Source organism: Argopecten irradians, chromosome 3 (assembly GCF_041381155.1).
Source record: "Argopecten irradians isolate NY chromosome 3, Ai_NY, whole genome shotgun sequence".
In the NCBI taxonomy this organism is placed as follows: domain Eukaryota; kingdom Metazoa; phylum Mollusca; class Bivalvia; order Pectinida; family Pectinidae; genus Argopecten; species Argopecten irradians.
In genome coordinates, this window is record NC_091136.1 from 52,258,723 (window position 1) to 52,283,677 (window position 24,955).

At 38.0% G+C, this 24,955-nt stretch overlaps 1 protein-coding gene across 3 annotated transcripts in view; it reads left to right on the plus strand.

Moving 5' to 3' along the window:
• The window catches only part of LOC138318992 (ALK tyrosine kinase receptor-like), a 246,454-nt gene that overhangs the window by 206,513 nt on the left and 14,986 nt on the right, over positions 1–24,955 (plus strand). For all 3 annotated transcript variants that reach the window (XM_069261865.1, XM_069261866.1, XM_069261867.1), the window contains 3 exons: positions 1,288–1,352; positions 2,477–2,606; positions 18,262–18,362. In XM_069261865.1, the coding sequence (XP_069117966.1) occupies positions 1,288–1,352; positions 2,477–2,606; positions 18,262–18,362 (296 nt within the window). The remainder of the gene's footprint in view (positions 1–1,287; positions 1,353–2,476; positions 2,607–18,261; positions 18,363–24,955) is intronic.

The window sequence follows — 24,955 nt, forward strand, 5'->3', positions numbered from 1 at the left end:
CACTCATGTTCTCTCCTCAGACATTACCTGTGTACAGTAATCAACTGAGTCACTCATGTTCTTACCTCAGACATTACCTGTGTACAGTAAATCAACTGAGTCACTCATGTTATCTTCTGAGACATTACCTGTGTACAGTAATCCACCGAGTCACTCATGTTCTCTCCTCAGACATTACCTGTGTACAATAAATCAACCGAGTCACTCATGTTCTCTCCTCAGACATTACCTGTGTACAGTAATCAACTGAGTCAGTCATGTTCTCTCCTCAGACATTACCTGTGTACAGTAAATCAACCGAGTCACTCATGTTCTCACCTCAGACATTACCTGTGTACAGTAAATCAACTGAGTCACTCATGTTCTCTCCTCAGACATTACCTGTATACAGTAAATCAACGGAGTCGCTCATGTTCTCTCCTCAGACATTACCTGTGTACAGTAATCCACCGAGTCACTCATGTTCTCTCCTCAGACATTACCGGTGTACAGTAAATCAACCGAGTCATTCAAGTTCTCTCTTCAGACATTACCTGTGTAAAGTAGATCAACTGAGTCTCTCATGTTCTCTCCTCAGACATTACCTGTGTACAGTAAATCAACTGAGTCATTCTTGTTCTCTCCTCAGACATTACCTGTGTACAGTAAATCAACTGAGTTACTCATGTTCTCTCCTCAGACATTACCTGTGTACAGTAATCAACCGAGTCGCTCATGTTCTCTCCTCAGACATTACCTGTATACAGTAAATCAACTGAGTCACTCATGTTCTTTCCTCAGACATTACCTGTGTACAGTAAATCAACTGAGTTACTCATGTTCTCACCTCAGACATTACCTGTGTACAGTAAATCAACTGAGTCACTCATGTTCTCTCCTTTGACATTACCTGTGTACATTAAATCAACCGAGTCATTCTTGTTCTCTCTTCAGACATTACCTGTATACAATAAATCAACTGAGTCACTCATGTTCTCACCTCAGACATTACATGTGTACAGTAATGCACCGAGTCCCTGATGTTCTCTCCTCAGACATTACCTGTGTACAGTAAATCAACTGAGTCACTCATGTTCTCTCCTCAGACATTCCTGTGTACAGTAATCAACCAAGTCTCTCATGTTCTCTCCTCAGACATTACCTGTGTACAGTAAATCAACTGAGTCTCTCATGTTCTCTCCTCAGACATTACCTGTGTACAGTAAATCAACTGAGTCTCTCATGTTCTCTCCTCAGACATTACCTGTGTACAGTAAATCAACTGAGTCTCTCATGTTCTCTCCTCAGACATTACCTGTGTACAGTACAGAAGAATCAGAGATGGAGTTCCTGATGGAGGCAATGATTATGAGGTATGTCTATAAAGTCTACTGTTCATTGACCATAACAAGCCCGTTTTTGTTTTGAAAGTGTAAAACATGCTTTAAATTTTAATATTAATAAATTGATTCGGGCTTAGATTTTGTAATATCCCAACCTCTGCTAACGCCTCGGTTAGGATTATGTTACAAAATCTTAGCCCTCGACTGAGATATCACGATCACTTACAGATAACAGGTTTTTTTCTCGCACCTCTAAGATATAATAAAACTATCTATAAACGCTTCAGTGTATAATTATCCCACCTTGGGCCTCCTTGTTCAAAGCCGATTGACCGTTTCATCTGTTGTTCGAATTTAGTGATTCCGCGTAAAATCATAGTTACGTTATATCAATGCATGGTAAATGCTGTATGTACATATTTCTAATGATATTGATTGTCTGAAGCGTGTGACATAACTGATTCGAGACTATGATGTCACATGCGCGGACTGTTACATGAATGGCGTAAAATTCCGCCAAAAATCGCATAAAAGTACCAGACAGATAAGACGAGATAGAAAAATCTAGCACTGGGTATCATGTAAGATTTCCCTGTCCGAGGTTTGAGAAAAATTTAATTACTACTTTGTAATTAGTTTATTCATTAGCTATATATTCTATGCCCCTATCATGAAATGGGTCGGACATATACAAAATGTAGTAGTTTTTAGTATAATACAGAGTTGTCTCCATTGCGAAAAAGTATCAATTTATATATCATGATTTTGTTAGCGAAACTGATGTTCTTTTCTCTGAAAAATATGACATTGTGCTGGAACATACATGGCGTCGCAATTAATACCTACTTGCAAGGACAGATAACTGATAATATACAAAGACGAAATATACCTATGCATTTTGTCACATTCTGGTCTATGTGAACTTGATATATGGAGGCGAGGGCATTTATGTCTTCTAAAATAAGCTAAATTTCTTCATCCTTTCTACAACTACCTCATGTTGTTCTCTTCTAATTGCATCACCACAGCACATTAGATGTCATCAGTGTTTTATCTCCTTAGGCAGGCTGCTAATGAGAAAGGAAATGGGAGAAGTATGGAGGATTCATTCTTTTGTCATAGAAACTCATAAACTGTTTATCATTTTTTTTCAGCAAGTTCAGTCACCCAAACATTGTTAAGTTGCTGGGAGTGTGTTTTGAAAGTCATCCACGCTACATCATCTTGGAGCTTCTAGAAGGGGGAGACCTGAAAACATTCCTACGAGAGAGTCGTCCAAAGCCGGTAGGTTATCCAAGTAGATGCATCTTTAGAAGTATTGTGATAAAAGCTAACCTTGTTGTCTTTCTGTGTCAATAGAATAAGTAAAAGTCATATTTCAGTGTAGACCTAACTTAAATGTAATTATTTAGGCAGATTCATTTCATGTAAATCCACAGGGAATTGTTGGCCATGATGATGTCATGCAAACCAAATTGGTCAGCATCAACAGTTTAGACCAGCTTCATAGTAAACATTTCCATAGATAAAGCTCAATTAGTAAGTTGTTTTGGAAAATTAAGTCAAATCTGGTAACAAATTAATAGATTTAAGTTTAATGTTGCAGTAGATTCGCCTGAAAACAAGTCTCATTCATAAAGTTGATTTTCTTATTTGGCACAAAATAATTTGAGCTAAATTAGCACAATTATTTTAGCTAAATTGATTTTGAAAAGCTCAAAATAGTAATTGCCATATTAATTTCATTACCTGGAATGTCTGGATGCAATTTTCCCAATCATATTTAAATGTGAAGCTTCTGGTGCGAAAAGTGGTGACATATGATTACCACAAAAGGTTGTACATTACAATGTACTTTTTTCAATGTGATCACTTTTAAAAGGAATTTTCTAAATTTGGCCTAAATTTGGCAATGACTACAATTGATTGTGTGAAATTGTAAGGCTACCATTTGATATCTTTACCATTAGTTACAGTATATTTCTACCATTGGTACCATATAAAATGTTTAGGGTCCCTAAGTTAGACCTGGGTAGAGTTATTTGACTGGAAGGTACAGTACTATTGATTATAACTCCATTGGTAGTATAATTCAGGATTCACGTACGAGATCCAAAGAAAGTAAGAAATCAATATTATTTAATAAGGGGATGCCTGAAAAGCACTTTCTTGTCATTTTGCAGAGCTTTGATGTGATTTTAGGTGTTAATGTCATTACTGAAACACTTATTTATAGAATCAAAATGGTTTTACACAAGAACAAAAATATACGTTTTCCTTCTGTATGACATAATTGTGATATCTGTGATTGTGGCTGCATGTACAGACTACAGAGTAGGACATGATCTGTTTTATTTCTCCCTAGGAAGTGATTCATTGGACTGTCCATGACAAGGTACTGGAATAATCAGGCTAAATCTGATCACTCGTGCACATTATTATACCTTAGGCTAATAGGAAGATGATAGGTTGATTTATGTGGAATGTTTGGTCCACTGGTCTCACTCTCTCCTGATGTCTTAAAGAACGGATCGCCATATAGACACTACAACACAGTACTTGTAGGCGTAAAATCACAAATAGAAATGAAATCATGCCATATTGGTTGCCTATATGACATTTTTATGTTTTATTTATGATTAAAGAACATGATAAAGTTCAGTTTTGTGTTGCGTACATGCAGCAATATTGGGCTGTAAGAACTAGTGGAATGACCAGTGCCTATATAATCCTATGGTTTTTTTTAAATGACTCCTTTTTAGCTGATCAAATTCAAACTTCATGTACTGGTCCAAGTGATTGCTTGGAATTACGTTTCTAGCACCATGGTCAAAATTCAAGGTGATTTTACCAAAGATGTGGAATTCGTTTTTAGCATTAATTCTTGCTGTAACAAGCGAAACTTCATATTCTGTTAAATTCTGGTAAGCTATTTTACTGCAAATCAGTTTCAATTTTTGGCTATTTCACCAAGCTTAAATAAAAATATTGGATTTTGTTAAATTTTTTAGAGACCCCTGACTGACATACCACACACTTATTTTATTTTGTTTAATCGAAATAATATTTTGTTTTAACATTTTATCGAAATATTATTTTGTTTTGTCAAAATAATATTTCGTTTTAACCAAATGTTATTTCGTTAAATCGAAATACTATTTTTGTGTCGCCTGCAACGCAAGGGCGACACTTAGGTATCACTGTGTCGGCAGAGGCATCTTGGAACAGTTTCCGTGCAATACATTAATTATTTATTGTCCGATTTCAACCAAATTTGGTTTATTGCTTTGTATCAATGAGATCACGGATGAGTTTGATAATGGTCAAAATCCCTCAATATTTGCAAGGGTTACGGGACTTTAAAATTGTCAAAACAGATAAATTCATGGTTTCCGCTCAAAAACTTAGATATTTATGGTCCAATTTGAACCAAATTTTATAACTTACTTTATATCAATGAGATCTCTGATGAGTTCTATAATGGTCAAAATCCGTCAATACTTGCAAGAGTTACGGGACTTTAAAATCGTCAAAACAGATAAATCCATGGTTTCCGCTCGATTTATTGTCCAATTTCAATCAAATTCTATAAATTGCTTTATATGAATGAGATCTTGGATGAGATCAATAACGGTCATAATCTGTCAATATTCGTAAGAGTTACGGGACTTTAAAATTGTCAAAACAGATAAATCCATGGTTTCCTCTCATTAACTTTAGTATTTATTGTCCAATTTCAACCAAACTTGGTGTATTGCTTTATATCGATGAGATCTTAGATGGGTTTGATCCTGGTAAAAATCTGTCAATATTTGCAAGAGTTACGGGACGTATAAAATCCTGAAAACATAGTTTCCGCTCGATAACTTTAGTATTTATTGTCCAGTTTCAACCACATTTCATTTATGTAAATGATTTTTCTTAACTTTATTTTGAAGCTTTAAGATAAATGCAATCAAGGATTCTGAGTTTGTCTTTAAAGTGACAATCACACAATATCTCTTCCGCAGTATGAACCCTCTCAACGTTTATTTATCACCGTTATAATCAAGTGTACGATCAATACTGAGTCTGGTTTTGATATTGACCATGCCTTCAGACCAGCCTCAACTTACCACACTATTATAGGCGCCAATGATAGATTAAATGTCTTTCCCCTGTAGCAAATAATTACATAAATTATCCTAGTTTTGATATCATGTTGTATAGGAATACGTTCAAATACATTATCTTAAAATCAAGAGGGCTGTAACAGGTACAAGCTTCTGCCCCAGGTACATGATTGTTGCCACCCGTCTCGACTGCCCAGTTAACCTTAACATATGAATACTGAATCTCTGGCTCCTTTGTAATTGCCATCAGAAGTTTTTAGGAATTACACATCAATATTAATTATTCTTGTGCAAAAAAAAAAAAAAAAATAATCTTGCGAGTCTTTACATTATTAGTAATATCATAACTACTGTAGCATGTTATATTCAGAAGTTATTATACACCACCACCACCCCCCCCCCCCCCCCCCCTGCAAAAAAGTAAAGTGCAGTATACTGGAATACTGGAATCAGGTTGTCTGTCTCTCTGTCTGCAGGCGCAACTTTGTCTGGTGAACTCCTCCTAAACTACTCCACAGATTTTGTTAAAATTTTGTACACAGAACCGTGACATAAAATAGTTGCATAAACTATATAGGGGTGCAATGTCCCCTATGGATTTTTTACTAAATTTATGCAACGGGGAATATTATATATAATTAGTTGGCCTTTCTGGCGACATAATGATGAAAAACGGTATAAAGCTAGTATATTAATTATCCGAAATAAAAAGCCAAAATAATCTAAGATGGAATGTATATTCAGCCACTATAGGGCCTTCTTCAGTCCGACTTCTTCTGGCGACAGTTCTAGTTTATCTTTAAAGGACCACAACTTTCCTGAGTAAAACATAAAGGTTTCTTAAAACATTAATAACATCAGAAAACATATACAAATGGCCTTTGATGAGCTTACAACACCAAAACTATGCAAGATTTCCTCCGTAACATATGATAACAGTTGAGAGTCTTTCACTGTTTTGCCATACGGCGCAGTTATAGTCAACTACTGCTCTAGCTGTCATCAAAGACAATTTGATTAGTATGGCTAATGAGGCTTACATCAAGTGACAGCAAATTGTGGTATTATAAATGTGATGATCTAACCCAGCTTTCTCCAAGCCGGCTCACTTCCTGTGCCTTGTTTTTGAATGTAGAGAATGTAGAGAAAACAGCAGAACAATGTCGAGATATATTGATTCTTCTGGTGGTGTCCAATCTTAGTATAGACTGATATTTTTTTTTTTGTATTGTTGTGTTATCAGACATATATATACACAAATATTTCACAAAAGTTTGCTTGGGACCGACAGTATATAACCTTACCAACCAAAAGGGGAATTTATGAGATCATAATTGTGCTGTAACTCCTGTTGGTGTAGTGATATTGTGGTGCATCGAGTGCCAATATGAGTAGTCATGGTCACACGAGTATGGGTTCGTATGATACATCCGAATACTAGCATGACCTGGTGTTAACTACGCGGATAATGGTCACAGAATTCAGCACATCACCTTTGGGCAAGTTGACTCCTGAGAGGTGAAACCCAACTCTTTGCAACCCTAACTCTCCCACCCCTCGAACACAGAAGGGATCCGTATGCACCTGGTGACTGACAACGCTGGAGCGGACCATTGCACTTGGCACCATCACCTTTTTGAATTTCGAAAACGTCCAAGCGAGACATTCTCCAAATGGTGCAATCTCACCATAGACCCGATTTCCGTAGGCCTTTGCTCCTTCGTGATCTGTGTTAACCTTCCTATGACCAGGCTGTCGGCACAGACCTTTGTTCACTAGTTCCCTATCAACACTTCAGAACATCACAGGCACGGAATGTTCTGGCACCACTCGAACATGTCTATGTGGACACAAGATGTCTCTTGCAAGAAATGCATGCATGTACCAGCAACCATCAAGATGAAGCTTACTCCATCAACCCATCCCATTTGAGCCACAACTAGCCTATTATTCATAATCTTTTTGTACACAGGGTAAAAAGGAGCAACTTGATCGCATGGTAGTATTTTTGTAATTAGCCTATAAGGCCAAACCGGACTGGCAATACACTTGCAAGAAGACCCAATCTCAATACAAGGGAATCAACAACTTCCTTCCCAAAGATCGTTTTATCGATTGACATTTTGATTTCAACACTATTTTCTACTCTCCAGCTCAAACTCATGCTATCGATTCAAACTGTCAGCACCAAAATCGAACTACCAATCGCAATAGCCCTTTCACGAGCTGTATTATCTGGCAGTCTATTCAACCCATTGTTGAAGTTATTGAGAATACCTGCCATGCACTGCTGCTCTATCAAACCTCCATCGTCCAGGTCCTTAAATGGCTTAACCAATCTGGATTTAAATGGTGAAATATAACCATGATTCACGTGTGCCACCAGTCTTCGGTATTCAGACATTCTCTGAGATTTCTAGACAAGCGCACAATATCAAATATGCAGACAGAAATGGGTTTGGGGAAACTACAATGAGATAAGCAGTCTTCTCTTCCTCATGCTGAGCAATAACATCAAATGAATCATCCTGAGCTATACAGACCCTCTGGAGCATTCCACATCAAAGGATTCCTCCCCACAGAAATCCACCCTCACACCTGTCTCGGAACAATGGTCAAAATCTGTGACTGTCTTTACCCCAAAATCCAAATCTTGGGCTTCCTTTCCTTCCCAAATGACTACTACCCCATTCATTCAATGCAAGTCCCTTTCTCTAGTATTCCCAAAATAGTGAGAGCCTTCAAGCAGATTTGTTTCTTGACAGGAAACATTGTAACCAGTAACGTTACAATCTGTGACCAAATGGAGGGTAGATTCACAGCGCAAGCCTTCTACCAAAATTTGTTGTGCAATTTATTGCATTTCGGGACCGCAATCAGACAACAAGATGGTCACCATACCAGGCAGCCATCTTTGATTTTGATAGTTAAAGTTTGTTACCGCTATTATCCAGAAAGTATTGAAGGGGTCTTTCTTAAATTTTATGTGTAGGTTCCCCTAGGGCAGAGAAAAGATCCCTCTTTCAATTGTCATATATAGATCATTCCTTGGTTAGCGTCAAGATCCAACATGGATCTTGTGTTAATCTTAAATAAATCAATTTTGCTTGTTACGAGCATTTTCATTGGCTTAAAAATTTCCTTTATCAGCCCATAAAGGAAAAAATGGCGTTGCCGTTTGTAATGTTGCTTCTGATTGGCTGAGATGATGGCGTAATGATTTCATAGACAAAAGAGTCCCAAAATGATTTTTTAATATTGAACAGATTATCTTTATTAAATTGAATTATAAGGATTAATTTGAATAGATTTTTTATGTTTTTCCGCTTCACGGTTTATTTAGAGTACACTCAGATTTTTGTGTTATATCTCCATAACATAAAAAATCTATTCAAGTTAATCCTTAAGAATAGAAGCAAAAAATTTATTTTAAACCTGTAAGCTAATGGATAGCAACACCACAACAAACTACAGGCAAAATATATATGATGTATTGTCACATCATTTCTGTTTGATGAAAAGCCATCTCTGGGGTATTAAAAAACGTAGGCCTACATTCAGTGATAAGACTTCTCCTTTTAAAATCCCAAAATTTATTTCTAGTGAACAGGGGCTGATTGCCAGTAGAATACAGCACTCTCAAAAACAACTATATTGACACTCGGCTTCCTTCCAATTTACCACAAAAACAAAAATCATAATGACGCTCGATCCCTGCAGAAACTAATGAGCCAGACATTCACTCAGTGTCTAAAGCAGTGCAATCACCTAAAATGGATTGTACATTTATGGGATGACCTATTGTCATCATGAACCGTCCGTCGTCGTGCGCCGTCTGCCGTGTGTAAACTTTTCATTCAAATGACTTCTCCTCAATAACCGGGAGGCCCAGGGTACTCATATTTGGCCTGTAGGTTGCTGGGATGGAGGGCTACCAAGTTTGTTCAAATGAATGACCTTGACCTTCATTCAAGTCACAGGGGGTCAAAAAGGCCAAAGTCTTTAAATGACTTCTTCTCAAGAACCAGAAGGCCCAGGGTACTGATATATGGCCAGTAGGATGCTGGGATGAAGGGCTACCAAGTTTGTTCAAATAAATGACCTTGACCTTCATTCAAGGTCACAGGGGTCAAATAGGCTAAGATCCTTTTAACAACTTCTTGTGAATAACTAAGAGGCCTTGATACCTGATATTAGGCCTGTGGCATGCTGGGATGAAGGGCTACCAAGTTTGTTCAAATGAATGACCTTGATCTTCATTCAAGGTCACGAGGGTAAAATAGGCTAAAATCTTTAAACAACTTCTTCTCAAGTATCAAAAGGCTCAGGGTACTGATATAGGACCTGTGACATGCTTGGATGAAGGGCAACCAAGTTTGTTCAAATAAATGACCTTGACCTTCATTCAAGGTCAAAGGGGTCAAATAGGCTATAATCATTTAAACAACATCTTGTGAATAATGAAGAGGTTTAGGGACCAGATATTAGGCCTGTGGCATGCTGGGATGAAAAGCTACCAAGTTTGTTCAAATGAATGACCTTACTCTTCATTCAAGGTCACGGGGGCCAAATAGGCTAAAATCTTTAAATGACTTCTTCTCAAGAACCAGAAGGCCCAGGGTACTGATATTAGGCATGTAAAATGCTGGGAGGAAGGGCTACGAAGTTTAATCAAATGAAGGACCTTGACCTTCATTCAAGGTCGCAGGGGTCAAATTGGCTAAGATCTTTAAATGACTTCTTCTCAAGAACTAAATGGCCCAGGATACTCATATTAGGCTTGGAGCATGTTTGGATGAAGGGTTAACAAGTTTGATAAAATGAAGGACCTTGACCTTCATACAAGGTAACTGGGGTCAAATAGGCTAAAATCCTTTAAACAACTTCTTGTCAATAACTAAGAGGCCTAGAGACCTGATATTGGACCTTTGACATGCTTGGATGAAGGGCTATCAAATTTATTCAAATGAATGACCTTGATCTCCATTAAAGGTCTTAGGGGTCAAAAAGGCTAAAATCTTTAAACAACTTCTTCTCAAGACCCAGAAGGCCCATGTTACTGATATTGGGCCTGTAACATGCTGGGATGAAAGGCTACTAAGTTTGTTCAAATGAATGACCTTGACCTTCATTCAAGGTCACAGGGGCCAAAAAGGCCAAAGTCTTTAAACGACTTCTTCTCAAGAACCAGAAGGCCCAGGGTACTGATATATGGCCAGTAGGATGCTGGGATGAAGGGCTACCAAGTTTGTTCAAATAAATTACCTTGACCTTCGTTCAAGGTCACAGGGGTCAAATAGGCTAAAATCCTTTTAACAACTTCTTGTGAATAACTAAGAGGCCTAGATACCTGTTATAAGGCCTGTGGCATGCTGGGATGAAGGGCTACCAAGTTTGTTCAAATGAATGACCTTGATCTTCATTCAAGGTCACGGGGGTAAAATAGGCTAAAATCTTTAAACGACTTCTTCTCAAGTATCAGAAGGCTCAGGGTACTGATATTGGACCTGTGACATGCTTGGATGAAGGGCAACCAAGTTTGTTCAAATAAATGACATTGACCTTCATTCATGGTCACAGGGGTCAAATAGGCTATAATCATTTAAACAACATCTTGTGAATAATGAAGAGGTTTAGGGACCAGATATTAGGCCTGTGGCATGCTGGGATGAAGAGCTACCAAGTTTGTTCAAATGAATGACCTTACTCTTCATTCAAGGTCACGGGGGCCAAATTGGCTAAAATCTTTAAATGACTTCTTCTCAAGAACCAGAAGGCCCAGGGTACTGATATTGGGCATGTAAAATGCTGGGAGGAAGGGCTAAGAAGTTTGTTCAAATGAAGGACCTTGACCTTCATTCAAGGTCACAGGGGTCAAATTGGCTAAGATCTTTAAATGACTTCTTCTCAAGAACTAAATGGCCCAGGATACTCATATAAGGCTTGCAGCATGTTTGGATGAAGGGTTACCAAGTTTGATAAAATGAAGGACCTTGACCTTCATACAAGGTAACTGGGGTCAAATAGGCTAAAATCCTTTATACAACTTCTTGTCAATAACTAAGAGGCCTAGAGACCTGATATTGGACCTTTGACATGCTTGGATGAAGGGCTATCAAATTTGTTCAAATGAATGACCTTGATCTTCATTCAAGGTCAAAGGGGTCAAAAAGGCTTAAATCTTTAAACAACTTCTTCTCAAGACCCAGAAGGCCCATGGTACTGATATTGGGCCTGTAACATGCTGGGATGAAAGGCTACTAAGTTTGTTCAAATGAATGACCTTGACCTTCATTCAAGGTCTTGGAGGTCAAAAAGGCTAAAATCTTTAAATGACTTCTTCTCAAGAACCAGAAGGCCAAGGGTATTGATCTTGGGCATGTAGCATGCTTGGATGAAGGGCCATCAAGTTTATTCAAAGGAATGACCATAATCTTCATTTAAGGTCACAGGTGGCAAAAAGGCTAAAATCTTTTAATGACTTCTTCTCAAGAACCAGAAGGCCCAGGGTACTGATATTGGGCATGTAGCATGCTGGGATAAAGGGCTACCAAGTTTGTTCAAATGATTTACCTTGACCTTCAATCAAGGTCACAGGGGTCAAATAGGCTAAAATCTTTAAACGAATGTGTTGTATTGTACTAATAGTCAGATGACCGTTAAGGCCCATGGGCCTCTTGTTTAAACAAATTATTGAGAGTGATTTAATTCTTGCATGAAGTAATTGCACATTTTGTCTGTATTAATAGGGGTCACCTTAGTAGAGTTACCAATGATTTGTTCAATATGTACAAAAAGGGAGGATACAGTGGAACTCGGTTAATATGTACAGAAAGGGAGGATACAGTGGAACTCGGTTAATATGTACACAAAGGGAGGATACAGTGGAACTCGGTTAATATGTACACAAAGGAAGGATACAGTGGAACACGATTAATACAAACACAAAGGGAGGATACAGTGGAACTTGGTTAATATGTACAGAAAGGGAGGAAACAGTGGAACTCGGTTAATATGTACAGAAAGGGAGGATACAGTGGAACTTAGTTAATATGTACAGAAAGGGAGGATACAGTGGAACACGTTTAATATGTACAAAGGGAGGATACAGTGGAACTTGGTTAATATGTACAGAAAGGGAGGATACAGTGGAACTTGGTTAATATGTACAGAAAGGGAGGATACAGTGGAACTCGGTAAATATGTACAGAAAGGGAGGATACAGTGGAACTCGGTTAATATGTACAGAAAGGGAGGAAACAGTGGAACTCGGTTAATATGTACAGAAAGGGAGGATACAGTGGAACTCGGTTAATATGTACAGAAAGGGAGGATACATTGGAACTCTGTTAATATGTTCACAAAGGGAGGATACAGTGGAAATTGGTTAATATGTACAGAAAGGGAGGATACAGTGGAACTTAGTTAATATGTACAGAAAGGGAGGATACAGTGGAACTCGGTTAATATGTACAGAAAGGGAGGATACAGTGGAACTCGGTTAATAAAAACACAAAGGGAGGATACAGTGGAACTTGGTTAATATGTACAGAAAGGGAGGACACAGTGGAACTCGGTTAATACAAACACAAAGGGAGGATACAGTGGAACTCGGTTAATATGTACAGAAAGGGAGGATACAGGTGAACTCGGTTAATATGTACAGAAAGGGAGGATACAGTGGAACACGATTAATACAAACACAAAGGGAGGATACAGTGGAACACGATTAATACAAACACAAAGGGAGGATACAGTGGAACTCGGTTAATATGTATAGAAAGGGAGGATACAGTGGAAATTGGTTAATATGTACAGAAAGGGAGGATACAGGTGAACTCGGTTAATATGTACAGAAAGATAGGATACAGTGGAACACGATTAATACAAACACAAAGGGAGGATACAGTGGAACTCGGTTAATACAAACACAAAGGGAGGATACAGTGGAACTCGGTTAATACAAACACAAAGGGAGGATACAGTGGAACTCTGTTAATATGTACAGAAAGGGAGGAAACGGTGGAACTCGGTTAATATGTACAGAAAGGGAGGACACAGTGGAACACGATTAATACAAACACAAAGGGAGGATACAGTGGAACTTGGTTAATATGTACAGAAAGGGAGGAAACAGTGGAACTCGGTTAATATGTACAGAAAGGTAGGATACAGTGGAACACGATTAATACAAACACAAAGGGAGGATACAGTGGAACATGATTAATACAAACACAAAGGGAGGATACAGGGACCATGATAAAACTTCTAGTTATCTGAGTGTTGGAATTAAGCAAGTTCCAAATAAGTCTACTGACGATCTCTTTACTTGGTAATAGATCTACTTGTTCCATGCCGTAAAATGATGTGAGCAAAAAGGTATCAAAATCGTCGATGGTAGATACAAAATTATAACAATAAAACCGAAATTGATTCATCAACTGAATTTCAGCAAATTTTTCATGCACATTTAAACTACAGACATAACTTACATAACTTGAGACACTTGTGTTCATAGGAAGTTATGTAGAAAGTAATTCTGTCAATTCATGATCAAAAGATGGTGGCTGGTGAATGGTGTAAAGTCTATTTTGCCGAGTAAAATGTTCAAAGCACTAACATTGTTCACACCTAAGAAATTTTAATCGCTCAATAAAATCTGTGATTGTGCACAGCTCCAAGTTGTGATTGCGTTTGGAACACAGTGCCTGAGGTGGCTAGAGATTTAAGTCCTGCTCGAGTGATCACACTATGCATGTGACAGGCAGCTGAAAGCACCTGTTTTGTATCATATTGCCATTTCAGTCAAAAAGGTTTATGTAAGAAATGTACCCCAATATTACACTCACAGCTGATCTAAATGCTGCATCATCTTCCTGGCATCCATGTGGTTCAAATGCCTGGTTTACTGCCCCTCGGTGCTCACTTGCCAAGTCTCCATCGTCATCAGGTGGTCCCCAACTATCCTCAGATGTTTCAACCCTAAACCACGACATCCTCCAGTTGGTGGGTCAGCAGTGGTGGCCAATCCACTACTCGATAGATCCTGACACCGGACAGTGCTATAAGCAGCAAGATGCTTTCACAGCAGCTTCACCAGTTCTTCTCAGTTCTCAAGGCTGATGACATTCCCTTTCCCGTACTACTAAATGTTGCAGGAGTCTGTTTGTTGATTGAGCTAGTAACCCCCTGCATCCAACCTCGACTGCGAATAGCCATGCCTTCCATCCTTTCTCTTTGCAGTCTGCTGTTAGATCCACATACTTCAAGTTCTTCCTTTCATGAGCCTCTTCACAATTTTCTTCCCAAGGTACTGTGAGCTCCACTACAATGATAGCTCTGGACTGATTAGATACCAGAACCATGTCGGGACGTAATGTAGTCTCCACTATTAGGAAAACAAGCCTTCCATCCAGGTCCACTTTGAGCTCCCAGTCCTTTCCTATATCCAGCAATGATGTTGTAGCTGCCATCTTCTGCTCCACTGTCTAGCCCTCCCTTACAAATATCTTCATATCACCAGGTGTTGACTCTGGGCTTTTCCTTCTCCTTTCTTCCTCTACATTGATTGCCAGCTCGCTAAGGACATTATCCTGACACCATCTGTACCAGCCTTATGACAATTGATTATCGCTGATGATTGCTCATACAATATAACGTAGGGTTATTGCTAAACATAAAACAGTTTTTCCATGTTTTTGTAGTTGCAAGCGGCTTTTGAAATGCCGTTTCATGGCATGTTTATGAAAAAAAATCACCATTTTCGATGATCTCATTGTCAACAAAATCTTGATTTGGGTTATACAAACATTTTATGATTTTTGTCATTCAGACCAAAAATTTACATCATATGTTTCAAGTTTTTCAAGCTTTTCGAAATCAAATTTTCCGAGTTTGTTAAACAAAGCTGAAGAAGGAATTCGGTCGGAACCGACAAAGTACTTTGTATTAGGCTTGGTTGTTGAATTATCCGAGTTCGTATCAAGCAAGTTCCACTGTATTTGTAGAGGGTGTTTGTAGGTTAAAGCTGTATGGATGGATACCATTTAAAGTTTGGTTGAAATGAATAACATATTCAAACAACCGAGCTTTGAAAAACTTCAAAGACAGACTTTTATTTTAGATCCATTAACATTGATAATGATGATTAGAGTGGGGATTATGATTATTAAGATTCAATGTATAATTAAGATTCCTGGTGGGATTTTTTTAGCCCACATGCCCTTTTTTGACATGTTATCATTGAATGTAACTTTCATTTGCATTCCAGTTTGATGCGTGTACCTTATATTGGATATCTGAAATTTATGTTTAACTATTCTAACAATCAGGGGACCAATTAAGATCTTATTCATTTTATAAGTAAACTACTCATAAACAGTTTAGTGTGTCAAGGCAAAATACAAAAAACAACATGAAAAATTGATGGTATGTAATCTTGATAAATATATGAGCGACTGAACAGTGATTATTTGGAACATATACCTGATATATAACAACATGCACGCAAGAAAAAAGATTACAAGTCCATAAATCTACAAGCAGAGCTATAGGACTAGAATAACCAGAGAATTCCATGTAAAAGGTTTGCCAATGAATTTTGTAGGTTAGACTGTCAGTGGCCATGTGTTTTTATTGACAAGATTTCTGAATTCTGTACATGATATAAGTATAAAATGATTGATACATCAAACAATATACAGTTCCAAAATCTAAATGGTAGTGGTTTTTTTACTTTGAACATTTCATTTTCTTATCTGTCATTGCCATCGGTGATTTGTTTGGTTTTGTCGTTACTTTGAGGATTTTTCTGTTAATTCTGTGCCAAATAGCTGTGATTTAATCTCAGTTCAATGCCTATAGCTATGGATTTTGCCTTGCTTTTGAAGGAAGTCAATTAGGAAGGCGATACTATAAGAATTACTTTTCTGGCGGTAGCAAAGGTGGCGACAACACCAACATTTGCATTAAATTTTACCTTTTGACAAACTTGATCACAATGGTTCTATGTTCTTTTTGAGTGATATATTAAGAATTTTAATGGATTTTGAGAATTTGTGCTATTGTCTACTTCCAAAGTTATCTAAATTCGATCATACAGTACTGTTATCATTACATACATGAGATCATCTTCAAGAGACCCATGATTGATAGCACTAAGTAATGCTGCAAGTCTTTCACCTTGGGTCAGCTCAGCCAATAAAATTTAGTTTCAATGATGTCATTCCTATGAATAGAAACCAATCAACAACTCTTCAGATTTGAAGGAGGATAGTGATGAGTACAATGGCTGCGTCCATCACTGACAACAATTCATACAGGTCTATTGAGTCAGAAACCAGTGCCAAACAACATGATATTGTGTTACAGATGTTAGAAATGACCCCATTTGAATAAAATTGTAACAACCAACATTAATGTCAGCATTATAATGTATAAGTATGTACATGGAAATGTATGTATGGGTATGGAAAGGCAGTAAATGCTGGATTTTTGTCATTTTAAAAGGCCCAATGAGCCGAAAGCACAAGGTTAAGGTTTTGGAAAAGTTTTTAGGTCATCTGACCCGAAGGGTCAGGATGACCTATTGCCATCATGCACCGTCCGTTGTCATGCGCCATCCGCCGTGCGTAAACTTTTCATTCAAACGACTTCTTCTCAATAACCAAAAGGCTCAGGTTTCTCATATTGGGCCTGCAACATGCTGGGATGAAGGGCTACCAAGTTTGTTCAAATGAATGACCTTGACCTTCATTCAAGGTCACAGGGGTCAAATTGGCTAAAATTCTTTAAACGACTTCTTTTCAAGATCTGAAAGGCTCAGGTTTCTCATATTGGGCCTGCAACTTGCTTGGAAGAAGGGCTACCAAGTTTGTTCAAATGAATGGAATTGACCTTCATTCAAGGTCACAGGGGTCAAATAGGCTAAAATCTTTACACAACTTTTTGTGAATAACTAAGAGGCCCAGAGACCTGATATTGGGCCCCTGACATGCTGGGATGAAGAGCTATCAAGTTTGTTCAAATGAATGACCTTGACCTTCATTCAAAGTCACAGGTGTCAAATAGGCTAAAATCTTTAAACAACTTCTTCTCAAGAACCAGAGTGCCCAGGGTACTGATATTGGGCATGTAGCATGCTGGGATGAAGGGCTACCAAGTTTGTTCAAATGAATGACCTTGACCTTCATTCAAAGTCACAGGTGTCAAATAGGCTAAAATCTTTAAATGACTTCTTTTCAAGAACCGAAAGGCTCAGGATACTCATATTGGGTCTGCACTGCAGCATGCTAGGATGCAGAGCTACCAAGTTTGTTCAAATGAATGACCTTGACCTTCATTCAAGGTCACAGGGGTCAAATAGGCAAAAATCTTAAAATAACTTTTTGTCAATAACTAGGAGGCCTAGAGACCTGATATTGGGCCTGTGACATACTGGGATGAAGGGCTGCCATATTTGTTTTAAAAAAATTGACCCTGATCTTCAATCAAGATCACAGGGGTCAAAATGGCTAAAATCTTAAAATGACTATGTTGTTTTGTGCTAATAGTCAGATTACCGTAAAGGCCCATGGGCCTCTTTTTTAAGTACTATTTCTATAAAACAGACATTGATTTCTGCCTTATGCAGGATTATAAGTATTGTTTTTGGTATGGAACAGTCATTACAATTTTGACATCCACCAGTTGATGCTGTTACAGTTATCTGAGGTAAAGAAGGAGAACTAATTAGTTTTCCCTATAACAAGATATAACTAATTGAGATCTGACGTATAGAAGTATACTCAAATACCTGGTTATTAGATTGCTGTTGGATGTTTTTACAGGGAGCAGTATCCTCTTCATTAACTGTGGCTGACCTCCTCAAACTGTCCATAGATATTGCCAAGGGCTGCCAGCATCTAGAAGAGTGTCATTTCATACACAGGTAAGGCTGACATATCTCTGCTGTAAAACTCTATACAAAGGTAAAGCACACATATATCTACTGTAAAACTCTCTATACACAGGTAACACACACATATCTCTGCTGTAAAGCTCCCTATACAAAGGTAAGGCACACATATATCTGCTGTAAAGCTCTCTATACACAGGTAAAGAACACATATCTCTGCTTTAAAGCTCTCCATACACAGGTAAAAAAACACACATATCTCTGCTGTAAAGCTCTCTATACAAAAGTAAGGCACACATCTCTGCTGTAAAGCTCTCCATACACAGGTAAAGCACACATATCTCTGCTTTAAAGTTCTCCATACAGAGGTAAGGCACACATATCTCAGCTGTAAAACTCTCTATTCACAGGTAAAGCACACATATATTTGCTGTAAAACTCTCTATACACAGGTAACACACGCATATCTCTGCTTTAAAGCTCTCCATTCACAGGTAAGGCACACATATCTCTGCTGTAAAACTCTCTATACACAGGTAAAGCACACATATCTCTGCTTTAAAGCTCTCCATACACAGGTAAGGCACACATATCTCTGCTGTAAAGCTCTCCATACACAGGTAATGCACACATATATCTGCTGTAAAGCTCTCTATACACAGGTAAGGCACACATATCTCTGCTGTAAAGCTCTCCATACACAGGTAATGCACACATATATCTGCTGTAAAGCTTTCTATACACAGGTAAGGCACACATATGTCTGCTGTAAAGCTCTCCATACACAGGTAAAGCACACATATCTCTGCTTTAAAGCTCTCCATACACAGGTAAAGCACACATATATCTGCTGTTAAGCTCTCTATACACAGGTAAGGCACACATATCTCTGCTGTAAAGCTCTCTATACACAGGTAAAGAACACATATCTCTGCTCTAAAGCTCTCCATACACAGGTAAGGCACACATATCTTTGCTGTAAAGCTCTCCATATGTAGGTAAAGCTGGCATATCTCTGCTGTAAAGCATTCCATACACAGGTAAGGCACACATATCTCTGCTGTAAAACTCTATACACAGGTAAAGCACACATATATCTGCTGTAAAACTCTCTATACACAGGTAAAGCACACATATCTCTGATGTAAACTCTCTATTCACAGGTAAGGCACATATATCTCTGCTGTAAAACTCTATACACAGGTAAAGCACACATATATCTGCTGTAAAACTCTTTATACACAGGTAAAGCACACATATCTCTGCTGTAAAGCTCCCTATACAAAGGTAAGGCACACATATCTCTGCTGTTAAGCTCTCTATACACAGGTAAGGCACACATATCTCTGCTGTAAAGCTCTCTATACACAGGTAAAGAACACATATCTCTGCTCTAAAGCTCTCCATACACAGGTAAGGCACACATATCTTTGCTGTAAAGCTCTCCATATGTAGGTAAAGCTGGCATATCTCTGCTGTAAAGCATTCCATACACAGGTAAGGCACACATATCTCTGCTGTAAAACTCTATACACAGGTAAAGCACACATATATCTGCTGTAAAACTCTCTATACACAGGTAAAGCACACATATCTCTGATGTAAACTCTCTATACACAGGTAAGGCACATATATCTCTGCTGTAAAACTCTATACACAGGTAAAGCACACATATATCTGCTGTAAAACTCTTTATACACAGGTAAAGCACACATATCTCTGCTGTAAAGCTCCCTATACAAAGGTAAGGCACACATATCTCTGCTGTAAAGCTCTCCATACGTAGGTAAAGCTGGCATATCTCTGCTGTAAAGCTCTCCATACACAGGTAAGGCACACATATCTCTGCTATAAAGCTCGCCTTATACAGCTTTTGTTAGGTCACCTGATCATAGGTCATGTTGACTTATTGCTATAGTCTTTTTGTCTGTTGTCATGCGTTGTCCGTTAACATTTCCTTGTGAATATGATAACTTGAGTAAATATAAACCAAGCTTAATGAAACTTTGTATGTAGACTAACATTGAGAAGATCCCAGACTAGTGCAAAAATCAGCTTGATTTGACTATAATTTACGGAATTATTGGTTTTTGCACTAATAATTACTATTGGACCTTGTGAACACGATAACTTTAGTAAATATAAACTGAGCTTAATGAAACTTTGTGAGGAGACTACATTGGAATGATCTTGGACAAGTTAAAAAATCAGCATGATTCAACGGTAATTTACAGGGTTATTGCCCTATGCAATGATAATTACTATTGGACCTTGTGAATGCAATAAATTGAGTAAATTTAAACCAAGCTTAATGAAATTTTGTGTGTAGATTAACATTGGAAAGATCTCAAAAGCATTTGAAAATAAACTTGATTCAACTGCAACTTACGGAGTTAATATTTACTAATATTTACTTTTGGACCTTGTGATTGTGATAGTTTGAGTGAATATGCTACGAGCTTAATGAAATTGTATGTAGACTGACAGGGGAAAGATCTCAGACGAGTTTGAAAATCAGCTTGATTCAATTGTTACAAGTTATGGAGTTATTGCCCTTTGCAATTTGCAATTATACTGTAGACCTATTTGATGTATGTTCCTATTTCATGAACAAAAGGCATCAGTTGGCTAGTTAATTTCATAACTAATTGGTATCAAATATCAGGTGACCGTTAAGGCTCATGGGCCTCTTGTTTTGCTTTAATTACTATTTTTTTCACAGACATGAATATCACACAAATTTGTATAAATATTGTTTAGTTATCCACAAATGGGTTCCGTCCGTCCGTCCGTACGAATGGTTTCCGGAGCATAACTCTAAAACCAGTAGAGATATTTCCACGAAACTTCATACACACATTTTTCTTATGGTCTAGTAGTGCCTTTTGCTATTTTAAGGTTTTCATTTTTTGCATTTTTTCCGTAACCATGGAAACATTGCTGAAAATATCATATTTTTGTACCAGGTTCGTTTCCGGAGCATAACTCTAAAACCAGAAGAGATATTTCCACGAAACTTCATAGACACATTGGTCTTATGGTCTAGTAGTGCCTTTTGCTATTTTAAGGTTTTCACTTTTTGTACTTTTTTCTGTAACCATAGAAACATTGCTGAAAATGGCAGATTTTTGTGTAAGAATCGTTTCCGGAGCACAACTCTAAAACCAGCAGAGATATTTCCATGAAACTTCATAGACACATTGTTCTTATGGTCTAGCCCAGTGCCTTTTGCTATTTTTAGGTTTTCATGTTTTGCACTTTTTCCGTAACTATGGAAACATTGCTGAAAATATCATATTTTTGTACCAGGTTTGTTTCCGCAGCATAACTGGAAAACCGGTTGAGATATAGTGGTGCCTTTTGCTATTTTAAGGTTTTCACTTTTTGTACTTTTTTCTGTAACCATGGAAATATCATATTTTTGTAGCAGGTTCATTTCCAGAGCATAACTCTATAACCAGCAGAGATATTTCCACTTCATAGACATATTCATTTTATGGTCTAGTAGTACCTTTTGCTATTTTATAGGTTTTCATTTTTTTGCACTTTTTCCTGGGTTTTTTTCATACACATAAGTCTCCACAATCAAACTTACTTCAGCTTTGATATCTCCATTGGCGGGGGATCTGAATGACTATGTCCTTGTTTTCATACTAATTATTACTTTCTGATTGACCATTCATTTTTAGCTCACCTGGTCTGGATAAATATTAAATAATGCAATACCGCGGTCTCTGTCGTTCATCCATCTGTCAACAATCAACTTCTTCTTCATAACCGCTGGTCAGAATTTAACTAAATTTGACTGGAAGCATCCTTATGGGGCACTAACTGAAAGTTGTACAAATTATTGGGCTGACCCCCTGAGGGCCTTAGGGGCGGAGCCAAAAGGGGTCAATTTGGCTTATTAGGTCACCTGAGACGAAGTCTCAAGTGACCTATTCTAATCGCCTTTTGTCCGTCGTCCGTCGTGCGTCGTATGTCCGTAAACAATTTACATTTTCGACTTCTTCTCCAAAACTGCTGAAGCAATTTCAATGAAATTTTGCACAAACCTTCTAAGGCATAAGGCCAATCAAAATTGTGAATTATATGGTCCCCACCCCCCAGGGGGCTGTGGGAGGGGCCAAAAGGGGTAAAATTGAGTAAAATTTCAAAAATCTTCTTCTCTACTCACAGATGTGGTAGAATCAAATACTCTTCATAGATAGAAAGGTCTTAAGGTCCTTTACACAATTTCTGAATTATATGACCCTGGGGTCTCTAGTTTCCCCCTGGGGAGGGGGTTAAGTTTACTATACTTTATATCCTTTGGACGGCCGTAACGTATTTATGCGTAATTATGCATTTGCCCCGTTTCATGCACCCTTCTGGAGCCCCACTGAGACCGTTGAAAACAAAATACTAGTTTTTTGAAAAGAAGATGTTCATCCCTATATAGCATGGCAATATCGATTCGGTCATTGCATTAGTGACGTCACAAATCACCTTTGAACATGCCCAAATAAGTCAAAAATTGAGGTCTGAAACCCGGATTTTAGTGTGTGCCCGGAAACCTGTCGTTGTGAGCTTAATTATCAAGATACAGACATGCAGATGGTCTTAAACGATAGAAGAGATATCAAAGTAAGAGAAAATAGAGAGAAAGGGGAAAGGAAGGGGAAAATAGCACCGATTTCAAAAAAAAAAAAAAAAAAGTCCCACGCGCAGGTTTCTGCCTTCCATGACCCGGGCGTGGTGACCTTTAGGGGACTTCCGGTGACTGTTTTTACTTGTTTGTAGTGTGTGCTGTTTGTTATCATCGTGAAAATGGCATCAAACCGTAATCTAGATGCAAACTGCTTTCATAGATGGCATTTGTAATAACCTACTATCAAAATTGAGTCAAGTTCGAATCCTGCCGGCCGTCGAAAGGATATTGAGAAAACACTTTTTTGCGCATTATTTGGTCATTTGTAATAGGAAATGAGTCAAATGTTGTCAGAATTATCAGTATGAGATGGCCATTTAATCCTATTAACAAATTTTCTATGACTGACCCCCAGGGGCCGTAGGGGCGGGGTCAAAAGGGGCCAAATAGGCTAAAACTTCAAAAATCTTCTTCTGAAATTCTGGAAATAGTAGAATCAAATACTTTTCATAAATAGAAAGGTCTTAAGGTCCTTTACAAAAATTGTGAATTATATGACCCTGGGGTCTCACGTTTCCCCCTGGGGAGGGGGTCAAGTTTACACATTTATGAGCATTTTTTGCTCAATTTTCATTTGAAACGAGTCAAACTTGGTTAGAATTATTAGCCAAAACTGCTGAAGCAATTTCAATGAAATTTTGCACAAACCTTCTAAGGCATAAAGCCAATCAAAATTGTGAATTATATGCTTCCCACCCCCCCAGGGGGCTGTGGGAGGGGCCAAAAGGGGTAAAATTGAGTAAAATTTCAAAAATCTTCTTCTCTACTCACAGATGTGGTAGAATCAAATACTCTTCATAGATAGAAAGGTCTTAAGGTCCTTTACAAAAATTGTGAATTATATGACCCTGGGGTCTCTAGTTTCCCCCTGGGGAGGGGGTTAAGTTTACTATACTTTATATTGAGAAAACACTTTTTTGCGCATTATTTGGTCATTTGTAATAGGAAATGAGTCAAATATTGTCAGAATTATCAGTATGAGATGGCCATTTAATCCTATTAACAAATTTTCTATGACTGACCCCCAGGGGCCGTAGGGGCGGGGTCAAAAGGGGCCAAATAGGCTAAAACTTCAAAAATCTTCTTCTGAAATTCTGGAAATAGTAGAATCAAATAATTATAGATGGAAAGGTCTTCAGGTGTTTTATAAAAACTGTGAATTATATGACCTTGAGGTCTTACGTAACCCCCTAGGGAGGGGTCAAGTTTACTTTAGTTTATATAGGAAAAACATATTTGTGAACATTATTTGCTCAATTTTCGTAGGAAATTAGTCAAACTTGATTAGACCCATGGGCCTTAACGGTCACCTGAGTTAGAATATATAATGAAACAAATATTAGGCCCATGGGCCTAAGATATTAGCCTAAGATATAGCATTTTAACATCCATATCCGTCCTCGATGACCCCCTGGGGGACCAGAGGGGCAGGACCAAACAGGGTCAAATTGATTAAAATTTCAAAAAATACCTCTAAGTTCACAGGTTTGATGGAAGCAAATACTCTTCTTAGTCTAAAAAGGTCAATTTATAAATCACTGACCAACTTCAAGGCCCAGCAATAGAGCATATAGTATTTTTATGTCTTTCATTTGTTTTATTATTTGTTTCATTATATATTCTAACTCAGGTGACCGTTAAGGCCCATGGGCCTCTTGTTTAGGTCACCTGAGACGAAGTCTTAAGTGACCTATTCTAATCGCCTTTTGTCCCTCGTCGTGCGTCGTGTGCCGTCCGTCGTGCGTCGTATGTCCATAAACAATTTTTCGTCTTCTACACCAAAACTGCTGAAGCAATTTCAATGAAATTTTGCACAAACCTTCTTTGGCATAAAGCCAATCAAAATTGTGAATCATATGGTCCCCACCCCCCAGGGGGCTGTGGGAGGGGCCAAAAGGGGTAAAATTGAGTAAAATTTCAAAAATCTTCTTCTCTA